We start from the raw sequence: 15,019 nt of genomic DNA on the forward strand, positions 1-15,019 counted from the left end.
TTGTCAATGTAAACGAAACTAGTATGTTATGGTCAGTTTATTGAACCAGATATAGAACATGCTTCAATATCCCAAAAAATATCATGTCGTATTCATAAGAGAGTATAACATAGCTTCACAAATGAAAATTGTCTCACGAGTCCAAATATGTGATTAGACTCTTAATTACATTCAGATTATTCTTTCAAATCCCCAATTAACTATTTAGGAATTAGGTCTAGAATCCCCAATTTTCCTTCTTGAATCTCATGTTTCTATACTTAAAATCTAATCAAATTTAAGAAATTACTTCCTAGAATTTTTAGGTTAAACTCAGTCTATTTAAAATCTAAAACCAAGAGTTCTTCTTAAATTCACTAAAATGGAAACTGTTCATGTCATTTTTTTATTTTTTTTTTATTTTATATCTAACAAGTATGCATCGTGGTCACGAAATTGGGATATATCTGAACCATATACGTAAGTAACGTCGGAGGTATTTTTGAACCGATACTTTAACGGAGGGTAAATCTGATCCTTTTTACATAGTAGAGGGACAAATTTGACTCTTTTCCCCTAATTTATTCAAACACCACTTGTGGAAAAAGCGTTTGGTTTGAATGTACATAAAATGGTTCCGGAAAGAAGTTTTTTTTTTTTAAAAAAAAAAAAAAAAAAAAGGTGGACGGCATGACTAGGGGGTGTCGACACAGTGGTGCTCATTCTCTTGTTAAACAAGCGACCGTTCCCGAAGTCTCCCATCTCCTCTCTCTTCTTTCTTTACAATTAATGTCGACATCCATTTCTCCCCATCTACTAGTATTTCCCTTTCTTTATCCTTTTCTACACCCTCCTCCTATAAACATTTCTTTTTCTTGGATAAACTGGTTTTCAAGAATTATAATAATATTCACCATTTTCTTGTCATTAGATTAATAAACCCTTCTTATGCTTATATATAGAGATTTGTGTTTGTGTTGTGCTTTCTCTGTTCGTGTTAAAACTTATTACCTGTAATTGAAAAAAAAAAAAAAAAAGAGAAAGACAAATTCCCTCTCTTTGGCACATATCCCATGTCATTCATTGAGGTTCGTTCTTCTTTTAGTGCCCCCACAACCCCACTCCCTTTTTATTATGTGTATTCCTTCCTTTCTCTGTTTTCCATTGAAAGTTGTGAGTTTTATTCTAATAATACTACTACTTTGTTATTTTCAGGATCTTGTGCCCCTAGGCTTTTCTATGGACCATATTAGAGAAAAGACTGGTTTTTTATCAGGTAACCATTTTTTGTTGTAATTGTTTTGGGAATTGAGGAAATGGAAAAAATACTGAATCTTTAATTCTTGGTATTGCTTGTTTTGGTTTGTTATTGATGGAGAATTGCTCAAAATCGTTTTTTTTTTTATGTATTGAGGAATTCTCATTTCTTGATGTTCCAATTTGTTACTCAGTGTCTTCATCAAGTGATTTATGTTCACTTTGGATGTTAAATTTAGTTTATTGTAGTTTATAAGTAGTTCATTTTTTGAGTCTTATGATGAAACTGAACACTCTTTGTTTTGACGTTCATTATCTGGATGGGTTCAATTTTGTACTGATTTTGCTTTTATGAAATGTTGGGTAGTGAGTTCCAAATTTGAATTGGTATTAAAGGTTTGCTTTTTATTTTATTTGTATATCTTGTCTTCATTTGCTCTGTGCATGTGTTATGTCTGTTTTGGCTGCTGAATCTCACTCATGTAGTAAAGCTGGGAAAGGGAAAGAAAAAAGAAAGGCAGTATTAGTTGTACTTTGTCAAAAATGGGATTTGTTATTTATTTTCATGTATATTACTTGGGAAAATACAGATCGCATTGCCTTCAATTACTTAATGAATTTCATGTATCACATCAAAATTGTTAAATTTACTGTAATGAGGTGACTGGTTGTAGTGTTGTTTCAAGGAATAAACAAGAAAAATTTGATGGTTCTTCATTGTTTAAGTATTTCAATTATGTAGAAATTGAAATGATTCTGACAGTCTTTACTGTTCTTTTGGTCAAAACAGATACCATTATGCTGAAACTTTCTCAATCTGTTTCCAATACTGCCTGTGGTACTGCTGATGAAGCGACAGACGGATGCCGAGATAACTCGGCTGCTCTCACCCTTAAGTTTGTGGCTATCTCAGCCATCCTAATAGCGGGTGTTTGCGGAGTTGGCATCCCATTAGTTGGCAAGAAGCACCGGTTCCTCCGAACCGACTCTAATCTCTTTCTTGCTGCTAAAGCCTTTGCTGCTGGTGTCATCCTCGCCACAGGATTTGTCCACATGTTACCAGGCGCTACGTCATCATTAACTAATCCTTGTCTTCCGAAATCTCCTTGGAAGATATTCCCTTTTGCTGGTTTTATCGCTATGATGGCTGCATTGGGTACCTTGGTGGTTGACTTTGTTGGGACACAGTATTATGAAAGGAAACAAGAGAAAGAAAACCGAAAGGATCAGACTGATTCAGGGGACTTGGTGTCGGAATCAGCTATTGTACCAGTTGAGCCAAAGGCAAGGAATGATAAATTGTTTGGTGAAGAAGAAAGTGGTGCAATACACATTGTGGGGATGCATGCACATGCAGCTCATCACAGCCATAGCCAATCACAAGAACATGGGCACTCCCATGGGCATTCACACTCCCATAGCTTCGGTGGTGGGGATGAGGACGGTGGAGTGAGGCATGTTGTTGTTTCTCAGGTAATTTTGCTTGAATTGTTTCACATGTCATTGGCCTTTCTCTGTACTTCTTAGCTTAAGGGGTCGTTGATAGGGTGTATTAGGTAGAATAATGATGGTATAAAATTCTAGTAAATGTTTGGTTGCAAATTTAAGTCTAGTACAACTAATACCAGTATTACTTATTTATACACCCAATTCAATACTATTCTACTACACTGTAAATCATGACATTAACAATATCCGTACTATTCTTGTACTTATACACCCTGTTCAATACTATTTAGAAATTATGCAATGCATGTTATTTTTAATACAACAAACCAAACAGTCGACAAGAAATAATGCTACCATAACTAATCCCAGCATTACTTATCTTCTAACGAAACGAAGTTTGTTGTGGAATTTGGTGAGTGCTGTCTGGAAGGTTTCGGATTATCTCATCAGTTGTAGGTTTTAAAGAAATCAATTCCTTTTCCTAAATGCTAGCATTTATGAGAAAGAGAATGTTTGGATTTAATCAGATATCGTGCCACGAAACTTGATGTAATATTTCCTGAATGACTTGTAGTTTTGAATGGTTTACCGAATTTACAACAACTTACAGGTTTTTATGGAATTGATATAGAGAATTCAATAGATGAATCCAACTTAATTTTGGATAGAGGTGTATGTAGTTTGATTGCTTGCAGCTTTTTATAAGCCTCTATTCCTTGAGCTTTGATAAATACATTCAGTAGGTAACTATATGATACTATTATTTATTCTAGGTTTAGTTGGGTATTCTGCTAGTTGCTTTCTAATCGTTTGGTGCTTAAGATTTTCAACAAACCTCTGAGATATTGCATATATTGTCATGTCAATTCCAACTTTACACGGAATAGTACCTAAAGTTTTTTAGCGCTTCCCTTGGTCTATCAGGTACACGTCATTAGATACTGTGGTGAGGTGTGCATCCAGTTGTTCACAGAATAGATTTCTTGGGCTGCTTGTTTCCTTAGTAGTATATTATAAGACTAGGACCAGCTTGTTACTTTTGTTTAATTGGCAAATGAGCAAAAGTTTCGTTACTCCCAAGTTTCATTTGCCCTGTCTTTGTATACATAATGTTTGTATACCTGTCAGTTTGATTGTGAATACTTGGTCATTCCAACAATTCTTTCTATGGCAGGTCTTGGAGCTTGGGATAGTATCACATTCTCTCATAATAGGCATATCATTGGGTGTTTCAGAAAGTCCATGTACAATAAGACCCTTGCTCGTGGCGTTGTCGTTCCACCAGTTCTTCGAAGGTTTTGCATTAGGTGGTTGTGTCTCACAGGCGCAGTTCAATTCCCTTCGTTCCACTGTAATGGCAACATTTTTCGCCATAACAACCCCCTTGGGAATCGCTATAGGGATTGGAGCTGCTTCATCTTACGATCCACATAGCCCGAGAGCCTTGGTGGTGGAAGGGATCCTTAACTCAGTATCTGCTGGAATTCTAGTCTACATGGCTTTAGTAGACCTAATTGCTGCAGATTTCTTGAGTAAGAGAATGAGCTGCAATACAAGGCTTCAAGTAGTTTCTTATTTTGCTTTATTCTTAGGGGCTGGACTCATGTCCCTTCTTGCAATATGGGCATGATAATACCACATTTATTAGATGCATGTAATATTTTTTTTGTTTTTGTATCTTATTATTATTATTCATAAAATGAGCCAAGCAAGCAATTATTTACAATTTTTTTTTTTCCTGTCATTTTACTCCTCCTTGACCTTGGGGAGGATGTTGTTGTGGGCCCTGGCTGGAAGGGTGCTTATGTAGTTAATTTGAAGATGGAGTTGCAAACAGAGAAGAGAAAAGAAGAGAAATGTTGTATTTAAGTCATGCAATCAAATAAGTTAATGTTCTTTTTCATATTATATGACCGTTTTCTTTGTTTTGAGATATGATTATGATTATGATCTTCGGAGGCAACTAACTTGAGAGTATATACACTCCGTTGATGATGTTTCGTTTGCGTCTATATCAGAGTCAGACTCGGTTTATTTTTAGCATTTATGAGGTACGAACTACTCTTTCCGATTTTATGTGGAGCTATATGATTGGACACGATATTTAAGAAAGAAAGAATTTTAGAATTTGTGCTTTTTTCACATGTCATAACCAAGTAACTTAAAAAGGTTAGAATCCTTAACCCACAAATTTCAAATTTTGGCTATTTTGTAATTGACGGAATCAATAATGAAAATTAAGTGGCATGACTCTGGTGCTTTAGTGTTTGAACCTCATGCTTTTCTAAATGGAGGAAGTTGTAATAGAACTTTTTGACTTGGAGAGTTAGAGAGGAATAACGAATAGGTCGGTTTTCCTTCTTCAATGTTGTGTTGAGGTATTTCTACAACAAGCAACATCTACCAACCTATCACAAAGAATAAGAATCTCTCTCTGTTGGAGGTCTTTATCTTCTTCTGAATCAAATTCCTCTTTTATTAAGTTTAACACTGATAAGATCAGTGATTACACATTAGATGAAAGTCTTCTTTCTTGTTGTACTATGTCGAAAACAACATTCACGTGCCTATAAAGTTTGTAAATCTATACTTTTGAGGTTCAAATTCTCAGATTTGGGTTGCTACTTAAGATCTTCCATACTCGTGTCCTAATACGCTTCATCCATTACTAAAATTGCTTTTAACTAGTCTTCTCTTCAAGGAGTTATGTGGCAACCTCACCCACCCAAAGTCCAAACTAAACCTTTCAAACAAAAATGCTCCTCTAATAACCCGTTTGGCCATGAGAAATTTTCACTTTTTTCCAGAAAATTTCTTCACTTTATTTGAAAATCAACGTTTGGCTTGGAATTTGAAAAACACATAAAACCCTATTTTCACTTTTTTCACTTTCAGTACATTTAAACAACCAAATATTCTTTGCAAAAACTATAACCAAACACAACTCCAACTTCAAATTCCAAATAAAGTGAAAAATATTTAGTTTTCATGGCCAAACGCCTAATTATTGCCAGCATAACAGTCTCAGTACCATAGATTATGACATGTCAAAAAACAAAGTCAAATTGTTACCAGGAAAAGCAATTTCTTACTTTTACCTATCTTTGATAATCAAAGTAGCTGAGGTCTTAATGTTGTCATCAGAAACTGAATGTCTTAGCCTAAGTTGTTTAAGATCATTCATGCATTTTGTTGAGTTGTGCTGCATTCATGAGTTCTTCTGAATATGTCCTCCTTCGCAGCTATTTCTGCTTGTAAGCATTCGTTATCAGTCCCCAGCAGGACAAAAACCTGCAATACGAAAAGGATCATTGTTTCAATCTGAAAGCAATGTAGGTCTCTACCAAGATCATAAAGACTTTTGATACCATCTAAAACAAAAAGATAAAACAAAAGGCCCAATTGTCTTATTGAAATTAGTAATTAACATAGAAGAGAACTTCTTACAAGTAGGGCTGGGCATAAATGCCGAAAACCGAAAAACCGGACCGAACCGAACTTCAAAAAACCGAAACCGAACCGAACCGAACTAGTTTGGTTCGGTGTTCGGTGTCCACCTTCAAAAAACCGAAACCGAAATAGCCAAACCGAAGTTTGATAAAACCGAACCGAAGAACTGAACGTCCACCGTAGTTTATTCTCTTCTTGACAAGTATATTCTCTCACATTTGGTGAGAGCTTGGAGAAATTAGAGCCGTATTGATGTAAAGGCTACTCGAACCAATTTTTTCTTAGTAGTTTTAATTATTTTGCCATTACTTGGTAGGACCATATTCTGTGAAATCAACTTAGAGTTGAGATACTCTTAGGTTGATTATAGTTTTTTAATCTTGCAAAGCGTATTATTCATTTTGTAAATGATTTCATTATTTTCATTATTAATAAAAAAAATTCGCTAAGCTCGCTGCTCAGTGGTATAATATTAGTTAACAAATTTTTTTTCGAGCGGAGATCTATCGGAATATTTCAACAAACTCGAACACTTTATGGTTTACGTTTTCAGAAACTTCGGTGTTTCGGTTTAAATCGAAATTTAATACATTACCCAAAAAAATTAAAATAGTCCAGGCTCATTAAGTTTAAGCCCAAAAAAAACCCAATTGTAATAAGCCCTCTTTTACTTTTGTATCCCTAATTTTCCACTTTAGTTGAGAAAATCAAATATCCTTAACAAATGAAGGTGATTAGGATGTGTCTTTAGGATTAATGTCTGTCCTTTATGTGTTTTCTTAATTATTCTTACTGTATGTATATAATACCTAGTAATCTTATATCATGGTTATGGTTTTCTGTTATTGTGTATCCTGTTTGTTTGATTTTGATTTCAATTTATCAGTTTTATGTTTTATTGCTTTTGAGAATGTGAATTAGTGTAAATGGAATCGCTTCTAATATCATATCAAAAAAACCGAATTGAAAAAACCGAAACCGAACCGACCTTCAAAAAATCGAAACCGAAAGAACCGAACCAAACAAGTTTGGTTCGGTGTTCGGTGTCTACCTTCAACAAACCGAAATCGAAATAGCCGAACCGAAGTTTGATGAACCGAACCGAAGAACCGAACGCCCACCCCTACTTACAAGTGTTTGCAATCAAGTATATAACAGGTGGAATTGAATTACTAAAGTTTGATCCATAATTTTATCTTTCAACACAAAAAGTTTCCATTTTCATTCTTGAGATTAGGTTTCTATGCAATATCCATATATAAGCAGCTGTGCAAAACCTGTACATGTTGGTATTTTACTTATTTTCACCTAAGAAGCATACTCTTAACTCTTGTTTTATGGGTTAATTGATTAAATGGATTATGTAACATTGGCTAACTTATGGCTCTAAAACTGCAAATTGTGACCTTTGTCATCTCACCTTTAAAGAATAATCATCCTTAAAAAATAAAAAAAAATAAAAAATACTCCCTCCGTTTCAAAATGTTTCTCTGATATTTATTTGACACGGAGTTTAAGAAAGTAAAGAAGATTGTTAACAAGAGATATGTAGAATCAACCAAAATGCCCTTTCATCTTGCGGTCTTAAATATGCCATGTGGAAAGTTAGAAAATAAAGAGTAGCCAAAAAAGGACTAAGACATTTTTCTTTAAACAGACTAAAAAGGAAAGTAAGATAAACATTTCGAACCCAACAATTATAACCAACATATTTTGTAATTCTACATCTTGTGCCCCAACAGGAGGTTTTATGCCATGAGAACTAACCTAGTAAACTTGCCAAAAGTTAGCAAGTCCGTGGAAGAAGATGGAATAATAAAATATCAGAAGAACATGCACCTCTATGATACAAAAATGACAGGAATTGCAAAACTACAAGCAGATGAGGGTGATGGAAGGTAATACTTGCCTGATTCATTTGAGGCCGCTTAAGTGGATTCCATTCTACACATAAGCCAGCAGTTAGAATCATACGCTCCATCTCGTTTGGATTGTATTTATCACCAAGAACAGGATTAATTAGTCCTTTCACGTCGTGCTTATCGAGCAAAGGCTTAGCCTACAGTTTTATAAGTGTATGCTTGTATGGTAAGGATGTATTCCTGAATTAGGTAAGAAGGAATATGATGGAAGACTTGATACAAGAAAGTACCCAAAGGACAAGGCTCTGTTGTGAATCATCTACTGTTCTTCGTCCAGTTATTATCTCCAATAGCAGCACACCAAAAGAAAATACATCGGTTTTCTCATCAACAACACCATGTATAAAATACTCTGGCGCAAAATGCCTGACAATGTCAAGACAAATGCATTAGATCTCCTTGCAAAGTAGATGAAAGATATCAGAGATATTTCCGAAGCTTTTAGTTCATATTTCAGGACTAACAGACCCAAATGTGCCTTCAAACTTGCCCAAGTTATGATGTCTTTGCTTTTTGGGAAGACACTTTGCAAGGCCAAAGTCACAAAACTGCATTTACAATTTGTTGATCATCGGTACGCATGCTTACAATAGACAATAATCAAGGGTAATTTGCAGCAAACACGCACATTATCATGACTACTAAGCACTAAATTTGCATGGAACTCAATTAATAGCTTAATAGACTAAAAGAAGAAGAAGAACCTCTTTGCCTATAATTTCTCTCTGTCATAACTCTTGGACCGTTCAAAAATTAATCCACCAGTGCAATTTGCAATTATTAGATTGATTTATGCATTCACTGATATAATCAAATACAAAAGATGGAAGTTGGACTTATAATTCTAAACCTAGGATAGATGAAATTTATATCTATCTGATTTTTTCCATCATATTCAGAAAATTCATAAACCTTTGAACTATTTGATTTACATAAAATCATATATTTAGAAATACAAAGACCGTCCATGTATTGCATATTCTCATGTAAATTTCTTCATGCATTATTTCTTTTAAATAGTACTCCCTCCGTCCCTAAAAGATTGTCCTCTTTTAACTTGACACAAAGTTTAAGAAATAAAGGAAGACTTTTGAAATGTATAGTCCAAAACAGGCCTTAGATACTTGTGTGGCTGTAAATTATCTCATAAAGTTAAATTGTTTCTAAATATAGTAAGGGGACAATCTTTTTGGGACAGACTAAAAAGGAAAGGAGGACAATTTTTTTGGGACAAAGGGAGTACGAAGTATAATATGCTTCTGATACATCTTCATCAAGTCAAATATAGTCATATACACATCTTTCTAAGAATAGATATCATACAGTAATACAACTATGATCAGATATCTTGAATTTCCAAATGATATGATACAACTATGAATATTATATTCCAACAATGATTTTTTTAAAAGTATTACATCCTAACAATAATGAAGATGCATGTTCTTAGAAAAGTGGACAAACACTAGATTCATAAAGGATGTCGCATGAAATGTGAATCTTGTGTTGTAACAAGAAAAGATCTTCCTTTTTCTTTTCTTTTTTTCTTTTTTCTTTTTTAACTTTCGTGATACATGAATAATCGTAGTTCATGAATTAGGAAGGTGAAGGTATTAGTCTTAGATACATGCATTATTTTATTCATGAATTAGATAATAGGAAAAGTTTAGAATTAAATTATTATACATGTACTAGAATAGATACATGTTAGAAGAATTCTAATAAATACCTAGTACTGCAACACTTTATGTAAGTTAAGTTATTGGAACAATATTTTCCTCGCTTGTCTCCAAGATAATTTGTAAGGAAGTAAAGATCTATTATTTCCTCAACTTGTCTTCAAGAAAGAATTTGAGTGATTGAGAGAGCTTCTCCTCTCTCATTTTTCAACATTTGGTATCAGAGTCATTGACTGTTTTGATAGGTGGAACTACAATGATTTTAAAAGTTAAACAACTTTTGAAGGATGTTTTCTAAGGCAAGGAGCCCAACAAAAGTACCAACCTTGATGAAGTAGTTGCGTATGAATTAGTTGCATGGCGAAGAATCTAAATAGAGAGGTAGCGGATGATATTGCTTCCATGAGAAGGATGGATAAGAAAATACACTCTCATATATAAAAGGATTGATGAGGAGATCTTGGAGAAGGTTTTTATTTGCGAAACCCACCCGAGAGAAGATGAAAACGAAGATGAAGATGATTATAAACATGAGAAAGTACATGTCGAATTTAACAAAACTAGCTTTGATGAAAATGTAAAGAAGTGATTCCTGAAGAAGTGGACGCTTCTAAATGATATTAATTATTATATAACCTATATTTTTTTTTACAGTAAATATGATAATTAAAAAATTAATGAAGAAGAAGTCATACTACTGAGCAATCTCCAAAATAGTAGAGCAATGGTGAGGAGAAGTGTTCTAATGAAACTGATGATGTCTCTTTTGAAGCACAATCAGTCAAAATGATAATCTCAATCTCAAAGAAGAAAATATCTTCTGAGAAGACGAGGATCTGAGGGAATCTGAGAAGATAAGATCTTTTGAAGAAAAATGATGACAATCATCCCAACTCTAAAAAAAATGTTGATGTGCAATTTTGGAAGAGTTTAACGAAGAAAGCTGGGGACATTGAAGAATGTTTTGGGAAGTTCAACCACAAGGTTCAAGGAGGATTGTTGAAATGTGAACCTTGTGTTGGAAGAAGAAAATATCTTTTTTTATTTTCGTGATACATGAATATCTTAGTTCATGAATTAGGAAGGTTAATATATTAGTCTTAGATACATGCATTATTTTATTTATGAACTAGGGAATAAGAAAAGTTTAGAATTAAATTGTTATACATATACTAGAATAGGTACATGTTAGAAGAATTCTCACAAATGCCTAATACCACAATACTTTATGTAAGTTAAGTTATTGGAACAATTTTTTTCACTTTTCTTCAAGGTAACTTATAAGAAAGTAAAGATCTATTATTTCCTCCACTTGTCTTTAAGGAAGAATTTGAGTGATTGAGAGTGCTTTTTCTCCCTAATTTTCTACCTTTGGTATCAGAGCCACTTGTCATGAGAGACCTGAGGAGAACTCGTATTCTTCAACATTCGAAAGAATGAATCATCATATTAAATGAATGTGATTGATATTAGCTACTAGATCTATGAGGATGTTGGGCTAGAGAAGCACCATCTTGAACAGATTGTTTTTGGTAGGTGGAACTACCATGATTTCAAAAGTTGTAACAACTTTTGAAGGATATTTTTTTAGAGTAAGGAACCCAACAAAGGTGTCACCCTTGATGAAGTAATTGCATGACGAAGAATCATGAATAGAGAGGTAGATGATCATATTGCTGCCAAATGAATAAGAAAATCACAATCTCATCTATCAAGGGATTGAAGAGGAGATATTGAAGAAGATTTCTTTTTGTCAAACCCGAGAAAAGATGAAGATTACTGTAAACATGAGAAAGCGGGTTGTCGAATCTAAAATACTAGGTTTGATGAAAATATAAAGAAGTGATTCATGAAGAAGTGGACGCTTCTAAAACACTATCAATTATTGTAGAACCTAAAAAGGGTTTTACAATAAATATGATAATTGAGAAAAGGATGAAGAACTCCTCATGCTACTGAAAAATCTCCAAAAGAGGAGAGCACCGGTGAAATAGAATGTTCTGATGATGTGCCTTATAAAGCACAATCAGTAAATATGACAATCTCAATCTCAATCTCAAGCTGGAAATAACAATCAGTAAATATGACAATCCCAATCTCAAGCTGGAAATATCTTCTGAGAAGATGAGAATCTTCTGAAGAAAATTATGAAAACCATCCGAACTCTTAAGAAGAATGTTGATGTTTAATTTTGGAAGAGCTTGACGAAGAAGGATGAAGACGTTGAAGAATGTTTTGGGAAGTTCAAGCACAAGGTTCAAGGATAAGTCTTGAAATGTGAACCTTGTGTTGGAAGAGGAAAAGGTCTTTTTTTATTTTCATGATACATGAATAATCTTAGTTCATGAATTAAGAAGTCTCTTGTATTTGTCTTAGACACATACACTGTTTTATTCATGAGTAGGGAATTGAAAATAATTAGAATTAAATTATTATACATGTACCAGAATAGGTACATGTTAGGAGAATTTTTATATATATCTAGTACTACAACATTTTATGTAAGTTAAGTTGGTGGAATAATTTTTTCCCCACTTGTCTTCAAGAGAATTTGTAAGCACATAGAGTGAAGTAAAGAACAATCATTTCCTTCACTTGCCTTCAAGAAAGAATTTGAGTGAAACTGTTTCTCCTCCCTAATTTTCCAACATCATGTACACCACCAGTCCACCACTAGCATATATAAAAACAATCACTAGAAAAATTCTACAAAATAAATACCAAGCTAGAAAGTAAGACTGTATTATGGAGGAAAAACACTATAATCAAGCTAAAGAAGATGGTCAGAAGATCTATTAACTTACAACTATAAATAATTAGTACATTTTATAGTCATCATTCATTCAAGAAATCATAGATTGGGGCATTAAAATTCTTATGTTAAACAAAAGTCCCTCTAAACCTACTCTAGATGGTAAGCTACAACATCAGTTAGGAAAAATCACCATAAACTTACATTACAGAAATACTTTTGTCCCTTCATATTCTCCTTACTTCAATAGTTCAATAAGGCTTGTGTTACAATTGCGCTCTATACTTGGGAGCATTTCTACACGCTTCTCTTTTGACTTACTACAAAGACTATACCATATTCCACTTTAGCTTGTAAATAAGCCTTATCAACAAAATAACCAAATTGAACAGCAACAGTTTCGGAACTATGTTCTAAAACCTTGCCAGAACAGTCATCTACTTTAATTACCAAAGGAATCTCTAATATTAAAGCTTGTCTTTCACTAAAAATAATGATTTTGAAGCACTTACTTCAGTGCTTAAAGCGTGAAGCGAGGCAAGGCGACGGGTCAAGCGCTTCTATGCTCTAAAGCATGACAAGATCATAAAAGCGCTCACTTCGACGGAAGAAGCGAGAAACAAGGCAAGGCATGAATTGTCGCTTTTGCGAAAAAAATGAGGTTTTTGAAAATTTAATTGAAATAAGGGTTAGGTCTAATTTTAAAACTATTGCAATAGACTTACGCGCATCTTCTTCGTTGTTCTTCTTCTCCTCCAATTCTAGGGTTTCAAGGTAAGTTTTTCTCTTCTCTTCTCTTCTTCTTCTTTTATCTTCCTCTATGATTTTCTCTTCTTCTCTGCTCCTCTTTTTTTGATTTTTTTTTTCTGTTTTTCTTTTCTCCCCTGTTTTCTATTCCTTTTTCTTCTTCTCTTCTCCTCTTTTTCGATTTTTTCTTATCTTCTTTTCTTCTCCTCTTATTTTATTGTAGCCTTTTTTTTTTTTTTTTTTGTTATCTGATTCTCTAGTTTTATCAGGCTTTATTTACTTCTAGTTTTATTGACTATGTTATGAGAATTATTGACTATCTAGTTATAGTATCTATTATTTACTTTTTAATTTAAGAATTGAATTTTTTTTCTTATTGTGTTATTTCTATTGAGTTCTTGATTATCTATGAAAATTTAATATTTTTTATTTTTTAATAAATTGTACTTTAGTTGAAAAAAGTGTGCGCTTCGCTTCACGCTTCGGTGAAGCGAGCCCTCGTAATTTTTTTCTGCTTCTCACTTTCCAAAACACTTTTTGAAACATGTGTTTTTATTGTTATACATGATGTATCTCACATGAATGTGTACCCGTCCGTCTCTAAAAACTCTTGCTATCTTTGTCCTCTATTTTCCTTTTCCTCTTCGTCATCCTCTCGTCTCCATTAAAGGAATCTCCTTTATGAAAGTTTATCCTAAATTCAAAAGGATGACTTTGAAACACATGTTTTGAGCATTATATCTAATGTATCTTACATGAATTTATATCCATCCATTTCCTAACTTTTGCTAAATATTTTCTTCTCTATTGGCTAACACTAATATACTACCACTCTCCATTACTATTATACAAAAGCAGGCCCATGTAGAAGGTTGGGGGATCACCAAACATCGGTAATTTTGAACAAACTCTTGTGTGTGTGTCTATATATATAATACTCTAAAAGTGAAAGCTCCTTAGTTGAAAGTTAGATTACGATAATACCCTTTAAATGTTGAACGACTAAATTACCCTTAACTAATTAATTACTTTCAATTAATTGATTAATTTGATCTAATAAATAAAAAAAGCTATAAATATTATTCAATGAATCTGCTTAATGGTAACAGACTATCTATTGGACGCTTAGGCTTCTCTTTATCGATTTTGTAGCACAGAGAATTACCCATTCTTCAACATCAATTTAGACATCATAATACCTCAATAAATTTGATTCTTACATTACATCATAATGATTCAATAATGTGGGTTCCATTATAGAACTTTTCAAATAAAATAAAACTTTTCTTTGTAACTTTAGTCACACTTATTTAATATTTTTCACCTTAAATAATTATCACATGCAGCAGATTAAACTTGAGTGGATGTAGTTGAATACATGTAGCAGACATTCTGAGCTATGCATCTTAATTCCCTCTACAATATTTGAGTACAAGACATGCTTAATACTAATCCGAGATAAGTAGCTTACACATTTTTTGCGGATTACTGTAGCTGATATTGATCCGAGTTAGAGAGGAAAGATTTGATTGATATGGAAGCATGACTTAAGCGTAACGACCCATTAGGTCGTTTTGGTTGTTTTGACTATTTACCCCTATTGACCCTTTCCCTAACTTCTTTTCGGTATATTTCACTTGTGGGGATATGTAGTGCGATTCCCGAGGCATTCAGATGTGATTTGGGGTAAGAAAATGGGATTTTTGGAAGTTCATAAGTGTTTAGTTGACCAAAGTCAACATCGGGGGTAAATGAGTCTTTTTGAAAGTTTCATAGATTTCATT

The 15,019-nt window shown here is 33.5% G+C and overlaps 2 protein-coding genes across 6 annotated transcripts; one reads left to right on the forward strand and one right to left on the reverse strand.

Annotated features, from left to right (window-relative positions):
- The first annotated feature begins 693 nt into the window (after positions 1 to 693).
- On the forward strand, positions 694 to 4,588 carry LOC132029634 (zinc transporter 4, chloroplastic). The gene is made up of 4 exons (XM_059418921.1): positions 694 to 1,067; positions 1,195 to 1,255; positions 2,027 to 2,709; positions 3,860 to 4,588. Exons 1-4 carry the CDS (start codon positions 1,053 to 1,055, stop codon positions 4,313 to 4,315), a joined length of 1,215 nt encoding a protein of 404 aa, XP_059274904.1. The 5' UTR covers positions 694 to 1,052; the 3' UTR covers positions 4,316 to 4,588.
- A 1,028-nt stretch (positions 4,589 to 5,616) lies between these two features.
- On the reverse strand, positions 5,617 to 13,457 carry LOC132029635 (receptor-like cytosolic serine/threonine-protein kinase RBK2). 5 transcript variants are annotated; one of them, XM_059418923.1, is made up of 8 exons: positions 13,214 to 13,457; positions 12,693 to 12,817; positions 12,355 to 12,409; positions 9,895 to 9,917; positions 8,526 to 8,605; positions 8,288 to 8,423; positions 8,045 to 8,194; positions 5,617 to 5,976 (listed from the first exon to the last, which is right to left on the reverse strand). In XM_059418923.1, the coding sequence occupies exons 2-8, from the start codon at positions 12,717 to 12,719 to the stop codon at positions 5,866 to 5,868; spliced, it is 582 nt and encodes a 193-aa protein (XP_059274906.1). In that variant the 5' UTR covers positions 12,720 to 12,817; positions 13,214 to 13,457; the 3' UTR covers positions 5,617 to 5,865. The 5 variants fall into 5 exon arrangements, with proteins under 5 accessions (XP_059274906.1, XP_059274905.1, XP_059274907.1 ...); XM_059418922.1 differs by lacking the exon at positions 13,214 to 13,457 and adding an exon at positions 13,001 to 13,202; XM_059418924.1 differs by lacking the exon at positions 12,693 to 12,817 and having other exon boundaries at positions 13,214 to 13,455.
- Between the last annotated feature and the right edge of the window lie 1,562 nt (positions 13,458 to 15,019).

Source organism: Lycium ferocissimum, chromosome 9 (assembly GCF_029784015.1).
Source record: "Lycium ferocissimum isolate CSIRO_LF1 chromosome 9, AGI_CSIRO_Lferr_CH_V1, whole genome shotgun sequence".
NCBI lineage: Eukaryota > Viridiplantae > Streptophyta > Magnoliopsida > Solanales > Solanaceae > Lycium > Lycium ferocissimum.

Excerpts from the sequence above, each read along its gene's own strand:
- LOC132029634 (XM_059418921.1), top strand. Across the intron at positions 1,256-2,026 it reads AAAGACTGGTTTTTTATCAG|ATACCATTATGCTGAAACTT; the intron begins GTAACCATTTTT and ends TGGTCAAAACAG. Across the intron at positions 2,710-3,859 it reads GGCATGTTGTTGTTTCTCAG|GTCTTGGAGCTTGGGATAGT; the intron begins GTAATTTTGCTT and ends TTTCTATGGCAG.
- LOC132029635 (XM_059418923.1), bottom strand. The coding sequence starts at position 12,719 with ATGAAGGGACAAAAGTATTTCTGTAAT. Across the intron at positions 12,410-12,692 it reads GACAAAAGTATTTCTGTAAT|TGGTGGACTGGTGGTGTACA; the intron begins GTAAGTTTATGG and ends TATATATGCTAG. Across the intron at positions 8,606-9,894 it reads ACTCAAATTCTTTCTTGAAG|TTTTGTGACTTTGGCCTTGC; the intron begins ACAAGTTGAGGA and ends TTGTAAATGCAG.